This window comes from Sturnira hondurensis, unplaced genomic scaffold (assembly GCF_014824575.4).
Source record: "Sturnira hondurensis isolate 20B ecotype Veracruz unplaced genomic scaffold, ASM1482457v3 Scaffold0016184, whole genome shotgun sequence".
NCBI lineage: Eukaryota > Metazoa > Chordata > Mammalia > Chiroptera > Phyllostomidae > Sturnira > Sturnira hondurensis.
The window spans coordinates 3,890,435-3,910,060 of record NW_028088815.1 but is presented as its reverse complement, the minus strand read 5'-3'; the positions used below and the strand labels follow the sequence as shown (position 1 = coordinate 3,910,060).

Sequence of the window (19,626 nt, the reverse complement as noted above, 5' to 3'; positions counted from 1 at the left end):
CCTCCTACCAGTCTAGATGAATGTTTCTTCTTTAACTCTTTGGTTGTCAGACTTCCATACAGTTCAATTTTCTGGCAGTTCTGGTTGTTTTTTGTTTTTAAATTGATTGTTGTCCTTCTTTTGGTTGTGCATGGTCTCTACCTATGCCTCCATCTTGTCTAAAAGTCCTGAAATTGGTTCCTGATAAACTTGATAGTGGAGGCAGACATGGCTAGCCTCTTGGCACAGTCACATCAAAATTACAACAAAACTATAGAGCAATCATCACTCAGAACCATCAGAAATAGAGTTGAGTAGAGTTCTAAAAGCTAGGAAATCAAGTTGAATGTGAGTCTGAGAACTATGCAATAAAGAATCCAGAGTGGTAGAAGGGGTGCAGATGTGGAACAAGCTGGTATCACACCCATATGTGATGGATAAAAATTCAGGAGGTGTGGGTACCTTGGGAGTGAGGAGACCCAGCACCACACCATGCCCTCAGCCCAGGGTTTCAGGGCCACGAAGATAAGTCCCCAAAACTTCTGGCTGAAAAGCAGCAGGCATTTAATCAGTAGAAAGAACTGCTGAAGCTACAAGCAGTTTCCCTTAAAGAACCCATACATGACTCACCTACTCAGACTTACTCCCTCTGAACTCCAGCACCAGGGTAGCAGCTTGAAAGGCACCAGTGTATACAGGGAGAGACTGAAGTGTCTGGCATCAAGGCAAGCAGAGGTCATTGTCCCTTTTCTAAACCCTCTGTCCACAGAGCTGGCAAGGTGGTTTCGTATCTGAGACTCCATCAAGCTGGCTAACATTGTTTGACTCACCTTGGAGATCCCCAGAGACTTGGCCCTACACAACTTACAAGCCCATTCAAGCTGCTTTTCCATATGAATAGCTGGACTTGTCTCATGCTTCACAACTTCCTAAACCTCTCAAGAAACAGCTGGCCTCAGTGAGTCCCAGGCCTGGCACTAGGAATGGCCAGCTTAGATTTATAGCTTAACTTCATCCAGGAATTTCCAAGCCCAGCACAAGTAACAGCTGTCTCAAATTGCTTTGCAGCTTAGGCAGGGTGCCCCAGGCAAAACACATGTGGGGACTGACCTTGGGCTGCACCAACTGGAAAACCCCAAAGTCAGCACACCCTGTGGACAGCTACAAACCATGTTGGAGCACCACCACCCTGCCTCCGCACAGCTGATTCTCCATGGAGGGTGGAAGTTGGTGGTCTGTGGTTACAGGCAGTCCTTTCAGCTGACTGGCATGGGTAAATCCCTCAGTTGGCATTGGTCTGCCAATAGCAATCAAGGCTCAACCACAAGAGGAGGGTGTACACAACCCACATAAGGGATGCACATTGAGTACCCTGCTTGGGTGATAGCGGGGGATGTGCTACTGGACCTTACAGGATACCTATTACATTAGGCCACACTACCAAGTCATGGAGTCAGAGCAGCTCTACCTAATACATAGAAACAAACACAAGGAAGCCATCAAAACTTTAAGGTCAAGAAATGTCGTCCAAATGGAACAACAGATCAAAACTCCGGAAAAAGAGCTAAACAAAATGGAGATAAGCAATCTGTCTGATTCAGAGTTTAAAACACTGGTTATAAGGATGCTCAAGGAACTTAGTGAGGACCTCAACATCGTAAAAAAGATCCAGTCATAAATGAAGAATACACTAGTTGCAATAAAGGACCATTTACAGGGAAACAACAATAGAGTGGATGAAACTGAGAATCATACCAATGATTTGGAACATAAGAAGGCAAGAAGCAACCACGTAGAACAACAAGAAATAAAAATAATTTAAAAATGAGGATTGTATAAGCAGTCTCTGGGACAACATCAAGTAGTCCAACATTCACACCCTAGGGGTACCAAAAGAAGAGAAAATGCAAGAAATTGGAAATCTATTTGAAAAAATAGTGAAGGAAAACTTCCCAAATTTGGTGAAGGAAGTATATATGGAAGTACAGAGAGTCCCAATTATGATAGATGCAAAGAGGTCCACTCAAAGACAAATCATAATTAAAATGCCAATGGTTAAAGACAAAGAGAGAATCTTAAAAGCAGCAAAAGAAAAGAAGTTAGTTACCTATAGGGGAGTTCCCATAAGACTGTCAGCTGATTTCTCAAAAGAAACTTTGCAGTCTAGAAGGGATTGGCAAGAAATATTCTAAGTCATGAAAATCAAGGTCCTACAGCCAAGAATGTTCTATCCAGCAAAGCTATCATTTAGAAGTAAAGGGCAGATAAAGAGCTTCCCAGAGAAGAAAAAAACTAACGGAGTTCATCACCAAACCATTATTATATGAAATGTTAAGGGGGCTTATTTAAGAAAAAGAGGAAGATCAAAACTAGGAACAATAAAATGGCAAATACACACACACACACACACACACACACAATATATATATATACATTGAATACAAATGTTAAGGGGGCTTATTTAAGAAAAAGAGGAAGATCAAAACTAGGAACAAAAAAATGGCAAATATATATATGTACAATTGAATCTAAAAAACAAACTAAGCAAACAAGAGCAGAGACAGAATCGTGGATGTGGAGAATGTTTTGATGTTTGCCAGATGGGAGGGTGAATAGGGGAATGGATGAATTGGTGAGGGGTTTAAGAAGTACAAATAGGTAGTTACAGAATAGCCATGGGGATGTAAAGTACAGTATAGGAAATGGAATAGCCAAAGAACTTATATGCATGACCCATGGACATGAACAATGATGGGGGGGATTACCTGAGGAAGTGGGGGTTGCTGGGTACAAGGTGGCAAAGGGAGAAAAATCAGGACAACTGTAATAGCATAATCAATAAAATATAATTTAAGAAAAAAGAAATTGGTTCATTACAAAGGGAGGAAGAGAAGATGGATGGATGGAGAGGGAGTGGTACTTTCTGAGTATCCCTTTTGTGTGGTTTTGATTTTAGGAATCAAGTTAATCTTTTACATATTCAAAAAGCAAGTTTGATAGATACAATGGTAAAAGCTAAAAAGAAACAAATTAATGATCCAGCTTTATTTTAAATGAATAACATAATCATAAAATGAGGGAGGATAAGTTAGTTTCAGTAACTTTTGAACATAATATGCCCTCTCTTTAAAGCAAAAGGAAATCTTGAACTCCTCATAGGTTGAAGAGTTAAAGTAAAGTTTGTTAAAGTAAAATACATACCACAATTCTGAAATTATGTCGCTGTAAAGTGTAGATTTGCGTAAATGAGGAGATAGATTGATCTTACTGTTGAAGAGGAAAATAAAACTACTGAATAGGGGGAAGCAAGGAAGAACCATGTGGAGTTGGATTGGAATTAGAGATATCAGCATAAATTTATTATTTAATACTTATGTGTGTATGTACATTATCTTAGCTCTCTCTACCAAAAAGAATCAGAAGTAGTAGCATCCCAGGAACACTGAGCACACTCAGACCCCAGATCTAGTTTCTAAATACTTTTGCCCACTAACAGGACCAACCTGTTTAGACAAATGGTTGGTCCCAGGCCTAGTGTAAAGGAGGTACAAGATGACCTGGACCACCTTATGCATAGATTTAAAGAAGTGCTCCATAACTGAGGAGGCATGCCATAGTGATACTGGAGTCAGCCTGAGGGGATGCTGGTGGCCAAATCTGAGACATCAGATTTGAGCATCAAAGTAAGTAAGGACAGTACTATAATATCATCCATCTGTGGGTGGGCAGGGAGAAATCTGTGAGTTTATATTGATATTCATAGGTAAGTCAATTGTTATATAAATATATCCATAAGATTAGAGAAATTCTTTTTCTTTCAATGGAATGTAAAGAATACAGAAAGAATGATAATACTGGAAAAATCACAGTTTTGCAGCTATCAGAATTAAAATCTATTTAGGGAAGAACCATCAATATATAAAGCACAGGCCATTTATATAATATCAGAGTCTCTCCCCACAAGTTACTTGTTGATTACAAAAGAAAATAGTAACTATACAGTGGAGAAATTGGACGCCAGCTTAAACAACTCATCAGAATTAACATTACCGATAATGGAACAAAGAACATTGTGGGCAGACCCCCAAAAAGGACACATCAGTCACGTGTTAAAATAAAAAATGCATAAATTTATTCATAAAGGAAAACCAGACAATACCAATCTAAGAGACATTCCGTAAATACCTGTCTTGTGTCTTCAACCACACTGATGTCATAAACTTACAGATTGAAGGACACTAGGGAGGCATACTTAACTAAATGTCACACATGATCCAGGAATGGATTTTGTGCTGGAAAATTGAGAGAAGAGGGGTAGTGAAAGGATGTTGTACAGTCAGTTAATGAAATTGGACTGTAGATTAGTTAATAGTTTTCTATTAATGTTAAATTTCTAGAATTTGGTATCTATACTGACTGTGGTTATAAAAGAAATATCCTTGTTCTTAGAAAATAAAAGACAATGAAATACTAAGGGGTCAAGGGACGTGATGTAAGTAACAATCTCAAATGGCTCAGGAAACACAAGTATGACAATGTGTTTATAAACAGAGAGAAAGCAACTGTGGCAAAATAACATTTGCTAAATCCAAATGAAGAGTAATCAGGGGTTTTTGGTCCTATTATTGAAAATTTTCTGTAAGTTTGAAATTATTCCAAATTAAAGTTTTAAAAAGCTTATAAAAATGTAAGTTTAGAGCATTACAATAATAAAACTTTTTTTAACTTGTGTAAGTACAATAATAAAACTTTTACATCACTTTCCACATAAAATGCTTTCTTATGAAAGCAAATCAAGGTCAGCATTTCATAGTGGTCACACCATCCAGGCCATCACCTCCTCCATTCTTGTCTCCAGAGTAAAATGCCACTTGGACCCAAACCACCTGGATTAGACCATGATAAATGCTTTTGAAAAAAAATATATATATATACTGTCTGATGAATTGATTCATCCCATTGCCCTTGCAGCTTCTCAGTTCAGACTGATCATTTCAGCAACTCTTTAGGATTGAGAGGTAGATTAAGGAGCCAGAGTTCATAGTTCTCTTCCACCTCCATTAGAGAATTTCTATAAAAATATTATCCCTACAATAACTCTACATTTGTAAGATTTATGGTAACAGATTAAAAAGTAAGCTAATGTTTTCAAATTCAGGTAAAAAGAAAGAGTTCTGTTCTATTGCCGTTTGCTTCATAGGCCCTCAAGTCCAATTCTTCATAGAGCAGCCGTTAACTGTGAGTTATTTAAAGATGAAATAGTTCTTAGCTTTGGCATTTCATTTTTAAAAAAGTGTCAAAAAGTGATAACAGGAGAATGTGTGGAATTGAAATCTTTAAAGTTCTTCAATGAATCATTGTCCTTGATCCTCCCAGAGTGACAGCAGTGAAGCTAACGTGTTGTCAGTGTCAGTTTCAAACAGCATTTTCTGTTTCCTTCCTCTGTTATGAAAAGATATAACTACATGAAAAGTGGTTTTTAACATACACTTCCTTCTACATTGATGTTCTAAATCTTATTTTTTGTGTTTCTTGATTATCCTGGAAATGGCTGTTACAGACTGTCATTGCATGAAGACACAACTCCTCCCTGGCATTATTTATTATGCAGATGCTTAGTTGTTCTTGTGATAGGTGCTAGAGAGACTGTAAAAGATAAAAATATATATATTGTTCTTGCTCTTAACACATTTATAGTAACATTTAGAAATTTATAGTTAATGTGTAATCTCTTGGTGAGTTTGTTGAAGCTACACATTATCTAAAATTGAATTTGTTAGCTTGATTAAGATAGTGCAAAGTAACAAAACATTTTTATGCTTAATATTTCAATTAAGTGCGCTATATTATCTTTATTTAATATCAAAATTATATAATTTTAATACATTAAGAAACTTGTAATTTTCTAAACCCAAAAGAGTAGAAATAATTATTCGATCTTTTTCTGAGGTAAATAAACACATCTGGAACTTAAATGCAATATGTTTAAGATAGGAAACGTATTCCATCTATTTTGAAAACAAAAAGTATTCTAAGAAAGAATGTGCATCCATTATTAAATTCAGTAATAGCCTAACATACAGCCACAGAAATGTTTTGCTACCTTTTGTTCTTTGCTATTGTTAAGTCTATGGATTTTGAAGTCTTCACAGTCCACTTCTACTGTTTTTCAGTTAGTAGGACCCATCCCCTTTTCCTGCTCATCACCCCTTGCAGATGCTATTCCAGGCACTTCTAAGAATATGCAAAAGTCAGGCACCACCCAATAAACTTTTTAAATAATCAGATGTACTCAAATGTCTACTATCTTAAAAATAAGTATATTTTTATACTTATATATATATATGTGTGTGTGTGTGTGTGTATATATATACATACATACATATATATACACACATATATAGGGTGGGGCAAAAGTAGGTTTACAGTTGTGAGTACATAAAACACGGAGTTTATTCTTTGTATCATTATTTATTATTTTCTACATGAACAACTGTAAACCTACTTTTGCCCCATTCTGTATACATTATTCTATTTCTCCTTTTTTTTTTTAAACAAGAGATTTTTTTAATACTATACCCATACTCAAAATTAACCAGTAACACAATTTTGTCATACTGGCTTCATTTTTTTTTTAAATCAAGGGGCAAAAAAAGTTGCCCTGACTAGCATAGCTCCGCTGATTGAGCATTACCCCCAAAATAAAAGGTCACAGGTTCAATTCCCAGTCAGGGCACATGCTTGGGTTGCAGGCCAGTCCCTGCTTGGAGATGTGAGAGAGGCAGCTGATCGATGTTTCTCTCACATATTAATGTTTCTCTCCCTCTCTTTCTTCCTCCCTTCCCTCTCTCTAAAAATAAATAAATAAAATCTTTCAAAAGCAGGGGGCACTTACTAAGTCGGTCTCTCTCAGTCCTCCCCAAGTTTAGAAAATGACCTTTTAGAAGTTTTTTTTTTTAAGATTTTCTTTATTTTCAGAGAGAGGGGAAGGGATGGAGATGGAAAGAAATATCGACTGAATGTCTTTCTCACATACTGCTAACCTGGGACCTGGCCCACAACTCAGGCATGTACCCTGAACAGGAATGGAACTGGAGACGTTTAGGTCTGCAAGACGATGCCCAACTCACTGAGCTACACCAGTCAGGGCAGAAAATTGCCTTCTAGTTCATGCTTAATGGTACCCAGATAAAATTGGACGAGGAAGTTAAGACTAAACTAAAGCTGAGATTCAGCAAAAAGAAGGTAAACGTGGACTGTAACAAATTTTTACTCCCTCTATTCCAGTCATATGTGTCCTGCCTTTTAGTCAGCCAACAATTATCAACTGTCTGCTCTTCAAAGGCTAATCACTAGGTTAGCTTCCTGAAATATGGAGATAAATAAGGCAAGTTTTCTGCCTTCAGGTAGTACAGAGTCCAGTGCAGGGATCCAGGCAAGGAGGCAGCTCTAGTCAACTCTACTAAAGTGCTCCATTGCTACTGAAACTGAGAAAGCATCGCCAGTGCTGGGAGGGTTCAGGGCAATGACATTTATAAAGATTCAGGGTGCTGGGAAGTGCATTCAGTTTGGGGCAGCACAGCTGGGTGAGGTTGGAATAGAAAGTGCCAGAGGAATAGAAAGGGACAGAGGCATCTCCAGGAAAAAGGGCAGGACAGTCTCCCCAAAGGGGAAGCCTTTTGGGGTACCCTTCGGTGGTACATGGACTTCTGCTTTATGTGATAGACATTAAAGAACCAAGGCAGGGGTTTTAATAGGAAATTACATCATTGAGTTTTCCTGGAGGATGAACTACACATGGAGGAAGGGACATAGTATGAATATACTACATATGTAATTTTTTCTACCCCTTTCTAGGAAACACGTTACAGTGTGGGTGCTTATGAGACTCTTGCCCAGACAGACTTGTTACCACTTAGTATGTTTATATTACATGAGTCCTGTAGTGTGGATGTCATTCATGTCCTCAGAAATATCTGTTGGCCCAAGTGAGAGAGAATGGCTTTAAAGCACATAAGACATTTTCGATCTTAGCTGATAAACAGCAAAATGTAGTTAGTATGAGAGAATATAGATCTCAGTGAGGTTCTCTTCCCACTGTCTCTGAAAAACCCACTAAACTCCAAAACACGTTGTAAAAACAATCTCCTCACTAATATGTATTTTTTGAGGTATGCTTTGTGCTTCTGCTCTGAATACTTAAAGTTGCATGGGGTTGGGTATTGGTCTAGTGACCTGCACATTCTGTTTTTCTTGATAAACGGTGGGCTCCATGATGGCTGACATCCTTTCTCTTTTCCCACCTAGCACTGAACCTGACTCCTAGAAGGTGCCCAGCAGCAGTAGAGCAGGGCTAAATATGAAGGAGTGGTCTCTTTCAAAAGAATACTTGTTTTAACTTAAAAATGTGTTGGAGAGTAATACTATGTCAGACCTCTTCATCTCTAATGCTAGTGGATTAAAAATGTTTTCTAAGAAAATACCAAATTTTAAATGTCTTAAAATGGAGTATTGGGTAGCAGTGAAATAATTAACTTTTGGGAGTACCTAATTCTGCTCAGCACTCTGAAAGATATAAACAAAGGAGCTCATCTAGCCTGTAACAAGTGCCTTCTTGGTACCAAACCCTCAGCCAGGCAGGAGAATGCAAAGATTAGGGGTCATTGAGCTGCCTGTAGCTGAGCAGCCTGTAGCCGGGCAGGAACATGAAATAACCAGAAACAGTTTGCTTAGCTGACAGATGTGATCACAGGAGCTCAGTAGTTCTGAGGAAGAGAGAGTGGCCAGGTGATAAGGAAGAGCTGCACTGACCCACAGAGATCTGACAGTGAGCTTGCGTCACTGGTGGGGTAGGAGAGGAGACATACCCTGACAGGTATCAAATAATCCTTACAGTGAATGGGAGGGAAGGGTGAGCCACATCTCCCTCAGATCCTCTTGGTGCAGGGCACACATATGTCCCAAGAAGTTGCCTGCTACTAATGGGCAGCCCACCATGGGATTGCACTGGGGCCACCTTCTGGGTGGGCATCACTTTCTGCAAGCATCAAAATATGGGAAGTAATAACCAAAAATTGTTTTTGACACCCTTAGCCAAAGGGAAGTTGAAGAAAATCACAATCTTGTCTGAACAAAACAAGCAGAGGGGAATTGTTATAAATCTGACTGGAATGAATGTCCTATTTCACTTGTCTCAAAGAGTAGTTGATTTGTAAGTAGAATGACAAAGCAAGAGTTATCTTGAGATCATACGGCTCTCAGTCATAGAGGGTGTATTTTTTTAAGAAAGGAAAGAAAAATTAGTACAGATTTATCTCCACTTCCATAGGTTTCTTTTCTCATTCAGTATGGTCTTTTTTTGAAAAGCAGAAAGCATATTACAAGAAAAATATATTCCACCATGTTCTTTGAAACATTGTCAGATGATGGTGACAGTGCTGTCTCATAGTGCCTACTCCTGTCCAAGTTCCCATACCTCAGGCTCTCCAGCTGGGGGCTATGGCCATGGGCCCTCAGGAGTCTGCTGAGGGACCCTTAATGAAGAGCAGCTAATAGAGTTTAAGGTCACTAGGAGGGACTTCCACAGATGTGTTCCAGTCCCAGTGTCAAGGCTAAGTTGGAATTTCAGTACCAGTCTCTCCTTACTAGCCCTCAGGTCTGATTAGCTCTGATCCTTGCTAATTGGGGTGTCAAGTTTTCAGTTAGAGGAAATAGGCATTAGAGATGTGACATTTGGACTTTAGTGAGTATGAGTAAGTTGATGTGGAAGCCAGGAAAAGCATTAACACTCTTTTTGGCTATTAACCCAACTACACCTGCTTTATAAAAGCTGTTAGTGAAAACAATCATTTAGGTTTTTAGACTAGAAACCAAGATGAACTATATTCTGATGTCATGCGGTGAGAATTTTTAGACAGAAACTTTCCTGTGAGGCACAAGCAAAGGAGGAAGATACTTACTATGCTCTGAAACAGAGAAGGAAGGTTGACAGAAATGCTTTTTAGAAAATTCCTGTGGGGTATTTTTAAAGTTTTCCAAATGGACTTGTTTTGTGCTGGTCTCAGCCTAGCAATCATCATCAGAAAACTTTGAGAAAATAATAGTTTATTATTTACAAGACCTGGAAATCACAGAGTACACCTGGGGCCACCCAGCGAGGTGCACAGTAAGAGAGAACAAGAGAGCAAAAGGTGGGAGATGGGGGTTGAAAGAAAGAAGGGTACTTGCACAGGCCTGGGTTTTTTTTATTGGGGTCACAGGTGAGAGCCTAGGGTTTTACAGGCTCACTCTTTATTGGTGAATTTAAAAGATAAGAGTGGGAATTTAAAGTGCAGAAGGAAGAAAAGTGGCCCACTGGTCAGTTATTAAAATCAACCAAAGTCTCTAAAACAAAGGAACTTCAGATGGGAGAAGGCAGCCTGACTCTTTATCTTGTCACGTGTCTGGCACCTGGGCCCTTAAAGCTTAGGTCAGGCACTTGCATTACAAAAAAGACCACATACCTTCAGGGCTTATGCTACAGGACTTACTGATTGATATGTGTGTTTTACTTGCTCTTGACTCACTTTTTTTTTAAATGTTTTTTATTGATTATGCCGTTACGGTTGTCCCATTAACTCACATTTTAAATCAGAAAGTGTCTCTATCTTAGCATCTTCTTTACCAAAATTCTAAGTGTTTTACTAGCTTTCTCATTTTGTCCCCAAGATGTTGATTTGTCACCTTCCCCCAGTGACTGTTAGGTCCTTAAAGAACTTACATTCCTGAACTTACACTCCTTCTCTGACTGCCCTAGCACCTTCTGTGCGCCACACTCTGTGTTGGGTGGGAAACCAGACAAGCATGGTACAGCCCTTGTGGAGCTCATGATCAGCCAGGGAAAACTCAACCTGCAAGTCACTAAACCCAACCCAACTGACTGCAGTTACTTAAGGCAGGTCTTAAAGTAGCAGAGGTAGTCTATAAATATTCACTGGATTCCTGTACTTTCGCAACTTTATTTAAACTGATCAGGATGTTCTTTTATGTTGTGGCCAAATAATATTAAGTGATTTCACACTGAAATTTTCTCTTGCCTTGGGTGTTAGATCTGATCAGGAAGGTAGTAGATAGTTCTCATTACAATAGCTGAACTAAAATGACAGGAAGCAGCCTGTGGAGAAAAAAATTGGGTTTTCATTGTGATTTGACATTTTTAATAATATATATGCTTTGGGCGGGGAGGGAGATAAACCAAATAACTATAAATGCCATTATTTATATAATTATTAGGATTGAATATTTCCTAGAATTTATACAGATATAAAGTTAGGTGTTTCCAAGAGTCACTATAATAATGTGGGCTTTTTGTTAGAATGTTGTGCTCACCTTTTAAAAAGAAGATTATTCCTATTTTTCTGACTTTGTTGGTTCTCATTGCATTAGCTTTCTTAGGCCAATTCTTGTTTTTGCCATTTCAGCCCAGGAACTAAGTAGCAAAATTCACTTGCATTTGTTTCCAAGGTGTGACTGTATTGGTGGTTGATATACACATGGGAGTACTTAGCTGTGAAGCCAGTATTTAAGCAGGTTCTTATCACAGTGGGGAACATGGGCCTCTCCCTTCACGGCAATGACCAAGAGCCCCAGAAAGGGTGACTTTTCTGCTCCAAGACTTCCAGCCACTCCATGCTAGCCATACCCTCACTGAAGATGAGCCTAGTTTAAATTGTTTGTAAAAGGCACATTGGTTCTTTCACCAACAAAGGATATAATATTAGGGAAGTGGAAGCAGTTAAAGTGAATGCCAAAAAACAAAACCCAAGAGTGAGTTTGTCAGGCTGTTGGTTTTGTCCAGGAGGACAATAATTATTAGAAGAGGTAATGCTTACAGAGCACCTGTTATGTGCCAGTCATTGTTGTAGGCCTTTCATGCATGTATCTCTCTCTCTCTCTCTCTTTTTTTTTGAGATAGACATTTTTATTTCTTATCCTCGAATCTGTGAAAAAACTGAGAACTAAGGCGTAAGTCCCCTACCTGGGGCCACATAGTGAATACGAGGCCACCTGGAGCCTGACTCCAGAGCTCAGGCTTTCTCTGCCACTGACTGGGTCCCCACCTGCCAACAGTGGTGACTGGGATGATTCTCTTGTACTTGGGTCAGATCTCAAACAGCTGCCAGTGTACCCTGTGTTTTTATTTTAAGGAACTGTATTTAAACTTCTGAACTCTTGTCTGTATTTTCCTTACTTAACCACAGGTCCGCAAGGACCTTGATTTTCTCTTTCTGTTATTTAAGCATAAGAACTTGTGCTAAACATTTCACATAGAGACAGTAACGAACTACACTAGGATTGGGCAGGATGAGCCTCTCAGCACAGATCAACATTAAGGTCCATAACACTAACTGTTAGTATCCACCCAAGAGAGCCATAGCTGCCTGCTGTGTCTATTGCTGGGTTATGCCCCTGTCCTTACCATCGGTTCTGTGAACCATTGGACTACCCAAAGAAGAGATGGCAATAGAATGCATGGCCAACTTTCAGGGTTATGGGAGCCCCATCTAGACACCACCCACTATAGGCTGGGGGCAGTGAGAAATACTTTAGAGATGCTGTTTCTTTACGTGTCTTTTCTGGCTAATTGTTGTCCACATACACAACGCCTAACATGCAGTTTCACTTTTCTGTGGACGTTTACACTTTGGACACTAGGAGAAACTTACAGATAACCTTTTCTAATGTAATTGTTCATTGTTTGAAAAGAAAATATATGTTAACACTATTTCTACTTAATAAGTTTCTCCATCTGGTTGACGTACCAATAATGAAATTTTCTAATCACACTTGTCTTCTCATTTCTAAAAAACTCAGAAAACTCTGAAGCCAGCTTTGGCTTATATAGAGTATGACTGCCAGCCTTCAAAACAAAGAGCCAGCTTCTGCCCACTTGTAACAACAAAGATTGACTGTGAAAGTGTTTGAAAAAGACCTATGAAAACTTGGCTCAGTTGTGAAAACCACTGGCATTGTACATGTGGTTGGTTTTTTTAAAGTATATTTTGTTGATTATGCCATTACACTTGTCTCATTTTTTTCCTCTGCTTTACTTCCCTCTGCCCTGCATCCCCACTCCAGCACCCCCTGCTCTTAGTTCATGTCCATGGATGATTGATATAAGTCCCTTGGCTTCTCCATTTCCTATATCATTTTAACCTACCCCTGTCTATTTTGTACCTGCCAATTATGCCTCTTACTCCCTGTACCTTTTCCCCTATTCTCCCACCTCCCCACTGATAACTCTTTGTGTGATCTCTATTTCTGTGATTCTCTTACTGTTCTACTTGTTTGCTTAGTTTGTTTTTGTTTTAGTTTTCTTTTAGGTTTAGTTGTTGATAGTTGTGTTTGTTGTCATTTTACTATGCATAGTTTTGATCTTCTTTTTCTTAGATAAGTTTCTTTTTAACATTTCATATAAGAAGGACTTGGTGATGATGAACCTCTTTAACTTGACCTTATCTGGGAAGCACTTTACCTTCCCTTCTATTCTAAGTGGTAGCTTTGCTGGGTAGAGTAATCTTGGATGTAAGTCCTTACCTTTCATGACTTTGAATACCTCTTGTCATCCCCTTCTCGCCTGCAAGGTTTTTTTGAAAAAGCTGCTGATAGCCTTATACAAACTTCTTTGTAAGTAACTGTGTCCTTTTCTCTGGCTGCTTTTAATATTCTCTCCTTATTTTTAATCTTGGCTAATGTAATTATGATGTGCCTTGTTGTGTGCTTCCTTCAGTCCAACTTCTTTAGGACTCTCTGAGCTTCCTAGACTTGTATGTCTAGTTCCTCGGCTAGATTGGGGAAGTTCTCCTTCATTATTTTTTCAAGTAAGTTTTCAACTTCTTCTTGTTGTTCTTCTCCTTCTGGTACCCCTATGATTCAGGTGTTGGAACGTTTAAAGTTGTCCCAGAGATTCCTAAGCCTCTCCTCATTTTGTTTTGAAATCATGTTTCTTCATTCTGTTCTGGTTGAATGTTTCTTTCTTCCTTCTGTTCCAAATCTTTCATTTGAGTCTCAGTTTTCTTCCCTTCACTGTTGGTTCCCTGTATTTTTACCTTTATTTCACTTTGTATAGCTTTTATTTCTTTCTCTATTTTGCAACCATATTCAGTCATTTCTGTGAGCATCCTGATTATCAGTGTTTTGAACACTGCATCTGATAGGTTGACTATCTCTTTGTTGTGTAGTTCTTTTTCTGGAGTTTTGATCTTTTCTTTCATTTGGGCCATATTTCATTGTCTCGGTACATCTGTTACGTTGTAAGAGGCAGAGCCTTAGGTTCTCACCAGAGCAGGGCATTGTGGGATTATATATGGGGGAGGGGTCAGAGGGGGAACAAGGGCACTTGCTCATTTCTCACCCCACTTTCAGTCACTTCTCTCACTTCCCAGGAGCGGATTATACCCTTTCAGGTAGTAGGTGGGCTTGTGTATATTCTAGGACCTTGTGGGTCCCTCCAGTGGACTCTCCTGTGACACTGGCAGTTTCTCCCACTGCCACAACCCCTACAAGTTTTTATAGCCAGAGGTTTTGAGGCTTTAGTTTCCCAGGTCTGGAACCCTGGGTCTGTCTCACTCCCTAGTTGTTCCTCCCAACTTATCCAAATATGGATGTGGGACCACCAGATCTGCTAGCTGCCACCTCTTCTGCCCCATCTACTGCCTTGCTGCACATCTTCTCCACCCTAGCTGCCTGTCTCCACCCCTCCTATCAGTCTGGATGAATGTTTCTTTAACTCCTTGGTTGTCAAACTTCCATACAGTTCAATTTTCTGGCAGTTCTGGTTGTTTTTTCTTTTTAAATTGGTTGTTATCCTTTTTGGTTATGCAAGGAAGCAAAGCATAACCAAATGCTTCCATCTGGGCCAGAAGCCACTACACATATGGTTATTTGGTGTGACAGAAAGAACGAACTCAGGAGAAGCTTCACATGTAGAGAAGCTTTTTTCCTCGCCCCACAAGTCATCTGCCATGTAGGATACAGCACAGCCATTCCATAACTAAGGCAGGTGCTGACGTCCCACTCTCGATGCTGCTGCTCTGCCTGGGGGCCTATGCAGCCAACCTGACATCAGCATCTTCTGGATTAGCTGCAGATTTTAAATCATGATTTACCAAAAGACAGATTTGTTCTTGAAGGCCAAGTGCAAAAAAGCAGCCCATTAGTCTTTAGTTATGCTGAAAGTACTACAGGTGACAAAGAGATGATAATGTAGTGCTTGCCACACTCTTCAGAGTCATTAAGAATGGCCAGTTGTTGTGCCTGGTGTGGTATTTGTGGGTAACAAGAGGGCGGGTGGAGCTGCCCATCTCCCCACTGAGTTAAATTGACTCCTTTGAAGATAGTGGTCCTTAACTGAAATAATGAGAATAAACATTATATAAGGTTATTTCAGTCCAGGAGTGGAAATAACCTAGTAAAAGTACCTGGGTCAGTGAGGTGGTTTCTTCCCCACTAACATGCATTCAACACAAGTCCTGACCACGGTAGAGAAAGCAAGGTGGGGAATACTCTGTTTGAAATGCCCCAAGGAAAGAGAAGAGAGTGGATTCTGAGCATTGAATGGCAAAATGATGTTCCCTGTCTGTCAGGAGCCTAAAATAGATTATCAAACAGATAACTTGTGAACATTAAAGAGAGCATTGTGGTCTGAGGCACCAAACTGATCCTGTTCACACAGGATGTAACTTAGACATTTAAGTATATCACCTCACCTGAAGAGAGATGTTGGTGACATGTGCAAGAGATAATAATATGAAGTGGGTTTGAAACTGGTTAAAAATCTCTAACAAAATATTGATTAGCCACTTGAATAGAAAGGGAGGTCTCTAGAGAGTTCTGGGCTCTCTCTTTGATCTTACCTGCTAGACATTTTCATCAATAACCTGAATGACATTATAGAGGTTTGCTAATCAAATTATGGATCATACAGGCTTGGAGGGTACTGATTAACATAGTGACAACAGAATTTAAACTGAAAATAGCTTTGAGTGGTTACTAAATAATTCATGGAAATTTAACAGATATGTATGATCCTAAACCTGGAAGATCAAATATAAACTTACTGGGTAGCTATTTGAGGCTTGAGAACATTTTGTGTGAAAATACCTGAGGGTTTTAGCAGGGCCCAATTTAACCGGCCACCACACTATGATGTAGTTATATATTCAAGGACATGTATACATATAAATACACACATATATGCACTCTACTAAAGCAGTCCTCTACAGTCACAAGGATTGTGATCACAGGAAGACAGCAGTCTCGCTGCTCTTTGCCCCAGTTAGATCATGGGAGCGGTACTTTGTTCAGTTTGGGGTACCATATTCTGAGATGGCATAAATGGGCAAGCATGGAAAGGGGAGGGCCTAGGCTGGAAAGTGCTGAATGCTGAAACAGGAATGAACAAAAGCTTCCAGGGCTCTTCTTCTCAGAAGACTTACAATACAGTGGTAGGAAGAAGCAATCAGCCCTGTAAATAAAGGTAAAAGTCACAGCCATGAGGTGGACAGAACAGACATTGGTGGAGCCACTAGACTTCTACTCTGGAGTTCCTCCTAGTCTGGGAGATGTGGAAAAGGGCCAAGTACCCCAAGATCCTCTGGGTGAAGAGAAGATCACCAGGCGAGGGGCAAAGGGAAGAAAGAGCCTTCCAGCAGAGGAAATACCACCAGGGAAGGTGGGAAACAGTGTCGCATGGCCTGGAACCGACCAGCAGTGGGGTGCTAATGAAGGAGTTGAGGGGAAGAGAGGCAGCCTTCAGACATTCAAAATGCTTCCCCCAGAGAAGGGAACAGGGTTGTTTTCTGTTACTTCAAAGGGCAAAATTAGAGTTTTTGCCATCCCACAGATGACAACTAGTGAAAAGCAGATTCTGCTCTGTTTGAGGAAGACCTCTACATCTTGGCCAGTGAGTCAAGAATGCTCATGAGACTCTAGAAAAGGCGGACTTTTCTTTGAGTGAGAAGTGAAACTAGAAGATTTCTGCCATTCTGTTCTGTCCACACTACCCATCAACCTCAGGAGTTGAGCTGGAAATTGCCTGCAGGCACTGGCCATTCCCTTAGAAAACAGCTGTCAGAGGTTTCTGACCACAGCCCACAGCCCATAGCAGGAAATGTAGCCCACTGCATACATGTGTGAATAAGGAGAACTGAAATGACATTTTATGGAAGCAAGACCCTCACTACATGCAAAATTTAATCCTAATCTTAATCTACTAACTGTTCATGACCCACTAATGAGGGGTCACAATCTCAATTTGACAAACACTGGCCAGAACCCCAGCTTCTGAGAAGCATCCCCTGTATGCCCTCTTGACTGGGTGAGACTTTCCTTGAGGCTTGGAACAAGGGGCCTGGGGTCCTGGGCCTGGGAGGTCCCCAAGAAGTTACCCTCCCTTGCCCTGTCCCCTGCAAGCTGCCCTCTTGGCCCTGTGCCTTTTTCCTCTCCTGGTAGCAATTGGGCCCCTCCCACACCCCGCTTTCTCCTCCAACCACTGCCCACCCCACCCCACACTAACACACACCTTCACTCTCCTAAGCAGGGAAGGAGGGCAATATCGGGCATTCTCTTTCCACTGGGTAGCACCTAGCACATTGTTTTCTACAGGAAAGTAGATTAGAAATGGTGACTAAGTCTCCATTCAGCCTGCAGATGCCTCTTTTAACCCACAAGTTGTTGAAAATCTCAACATTTGTAAGAGTGCCAGTTTTCCCTATATATTACTCCAAACATAGTATATTTTAATGTAAGTATAAAAAAAAAGATGCCCATGGCTCATCCAGGGTCATAAATATTTTTATTATACATTTTTAAGTGAGAAAATAGGTTACAAAAAACCTTTAGTATCTGCCAATTTTGACATTGGAGACTGCCTATTATAAAAGTACAGGAAACCTCTAAATTCACAGATTCAGGATTTGTGGTAAAAAATGCAAGCCTCGTCCTCCCTACCCTGTGGCTTTACTACCTCCTCCCTGTAGTTCTGCCCCTACATCACCCGCCTTTGCACACAGCTGCTGCTGCCTACAGAGCCCAGCTGGGACTTAACACATGTGTGACTAATGTGAAATGCTGAAGAGGCATGGGCATTCACAAGACAGTCTCTGGTTTTGTGGTGCCAAGAACTTAGATACATTTTATGGTTGATCGCTGCCAGTATCAGGAATGAATCTTCAGTTAATAAGTTGCTCAAATGTGTAAGGAAATGCAGCTTGGTAAGTTATTACTCAGGAATCAAATCTGACACTGAGGGAGTGTGGTGAGGCAGGCAAGGGTGGGGCTGCCCCCACAGACCTGCTTTCCAGTCCAGAGAGTTTAACCACCCTCTGTTCTGGTAGGTCACTTGACTGTAGGCACCCCATTCCTCATCTCTAAAAGGAGGACTAAATGAGATAATGCATATCTATTGGCTGTACATAGTAAGCACTTTAAAATGTATACCTGTTAATAGTTTTCTGAACATCAAATTTCACCCTGAAATGAAAATTAATTTGAGGTTTTTTGGGGGGGCGCGGTGGTTCAGCCTATCCTTCACATGAGGAACGTTTTGGGCCTGGTGGGTTAGTGGCAGTGTAATCGACCTCATCAGGTTTCTGGTTTTGTTTCTGTTCAGGTTGCCAGGCTCATGGAGATGGGATTTTCCAGAGGTGATGCTTTGGAAGCCCTGAGAGCTTCAAACAATGACCTTAATGTGGCTACCAACTTCCTGCTGCAGCACTGACAGTCCCTGGGGACAACACTGGGATCAGCCAAGCAGCTGACCCAGGCGCATCCTGTCCCTGCCACTGCATCGGGCCAAGAACCCTGCACTCTCTGGCTGATGTTTTCAATGTTCTTATGGGAAAATAATGGATCCCGCTGTTCCCTCCTTTAATTCCAAGATGGTTACTGTTAGAGCATCGAAAATAAGAGTCGATACTCTAAAATGTTTGCCATTAAATTAGTGTGTGTTTTCTATCCTCTTTTAATTGGGTGTTTTCCTTAGTTTGGAGAATCATCACTCATTTCTAATGTGTTTAAAATGCATTAAAGTTGCAGCTATCTGCAAGCAGTGGAATAGCACTCCAGATGGGAAATTACTGCTATTATAATATTTTTTATAATGCATCATTGTACATTATAGCTGATCATAAATGCTATAAAAGGAGAAAAAGGAATGTTATTCAGGAAGGACATGTCAGATTATGCCTTATTGCTTTCGTTGCTATTTTTTTTCCCTCAAATTTGCTTTCAAACCCCAGTGGCTATATTCACTGGCCATACTTCCTGGGTGTGAGCAGGACATGTCTGCTGCCACCTGTTGGCCAGGCCTGGTCACCCAGGAGAAATGAAAACTAAATCCTACTCCATACTGCTCCAGCCTATCTTTCCAGGGAATTTTTCCCAACTCCTTCTCCCTGCTTCCATTAAAAAAAATAACAATCATTTACCAACTTTAGATTCTGGAATACTCCATAAAACATACCTGTAGTTAACTTTGCTTAGAGTATCCACAGTTATCTACTCAGGTTAGGGGTAAAAATGTGACGAAGAGAAAACAGACAGTGGGTAGCCTGGTGCAATCCTGGGCAGGCACTCTTGGCCCCAGGGCTTTGACCAGGATCTGGGCAT

The 19,626-nt window shown here is 40.3% G+C and overlaps 1 protein-coding gene across 1 annotated transcript in view; it reads left to right on the top strand.

Annotated features, from left to right (window-relative positions):
• Positions 1-19,414, top strand: part of UBAC2 (UBA domain containing 2) — a 234,293-nt gene extending 214,879 nt beyond the window's left edge. The window contains exon 9 of the mRNA XM_037065812.1: positions 18,629-19,414. Coding sequence (XP_036921707.1) covers positions 18,629-18,736 — 108 coding nt within the window. The 3' untranslated portion in view covers positions 18,737-19,414. The remainder of the gene's footprint in view (positions 1-18,628) is intronic.
• Positions 19,415-19,626: the final 212 nt, after the last annotated feature.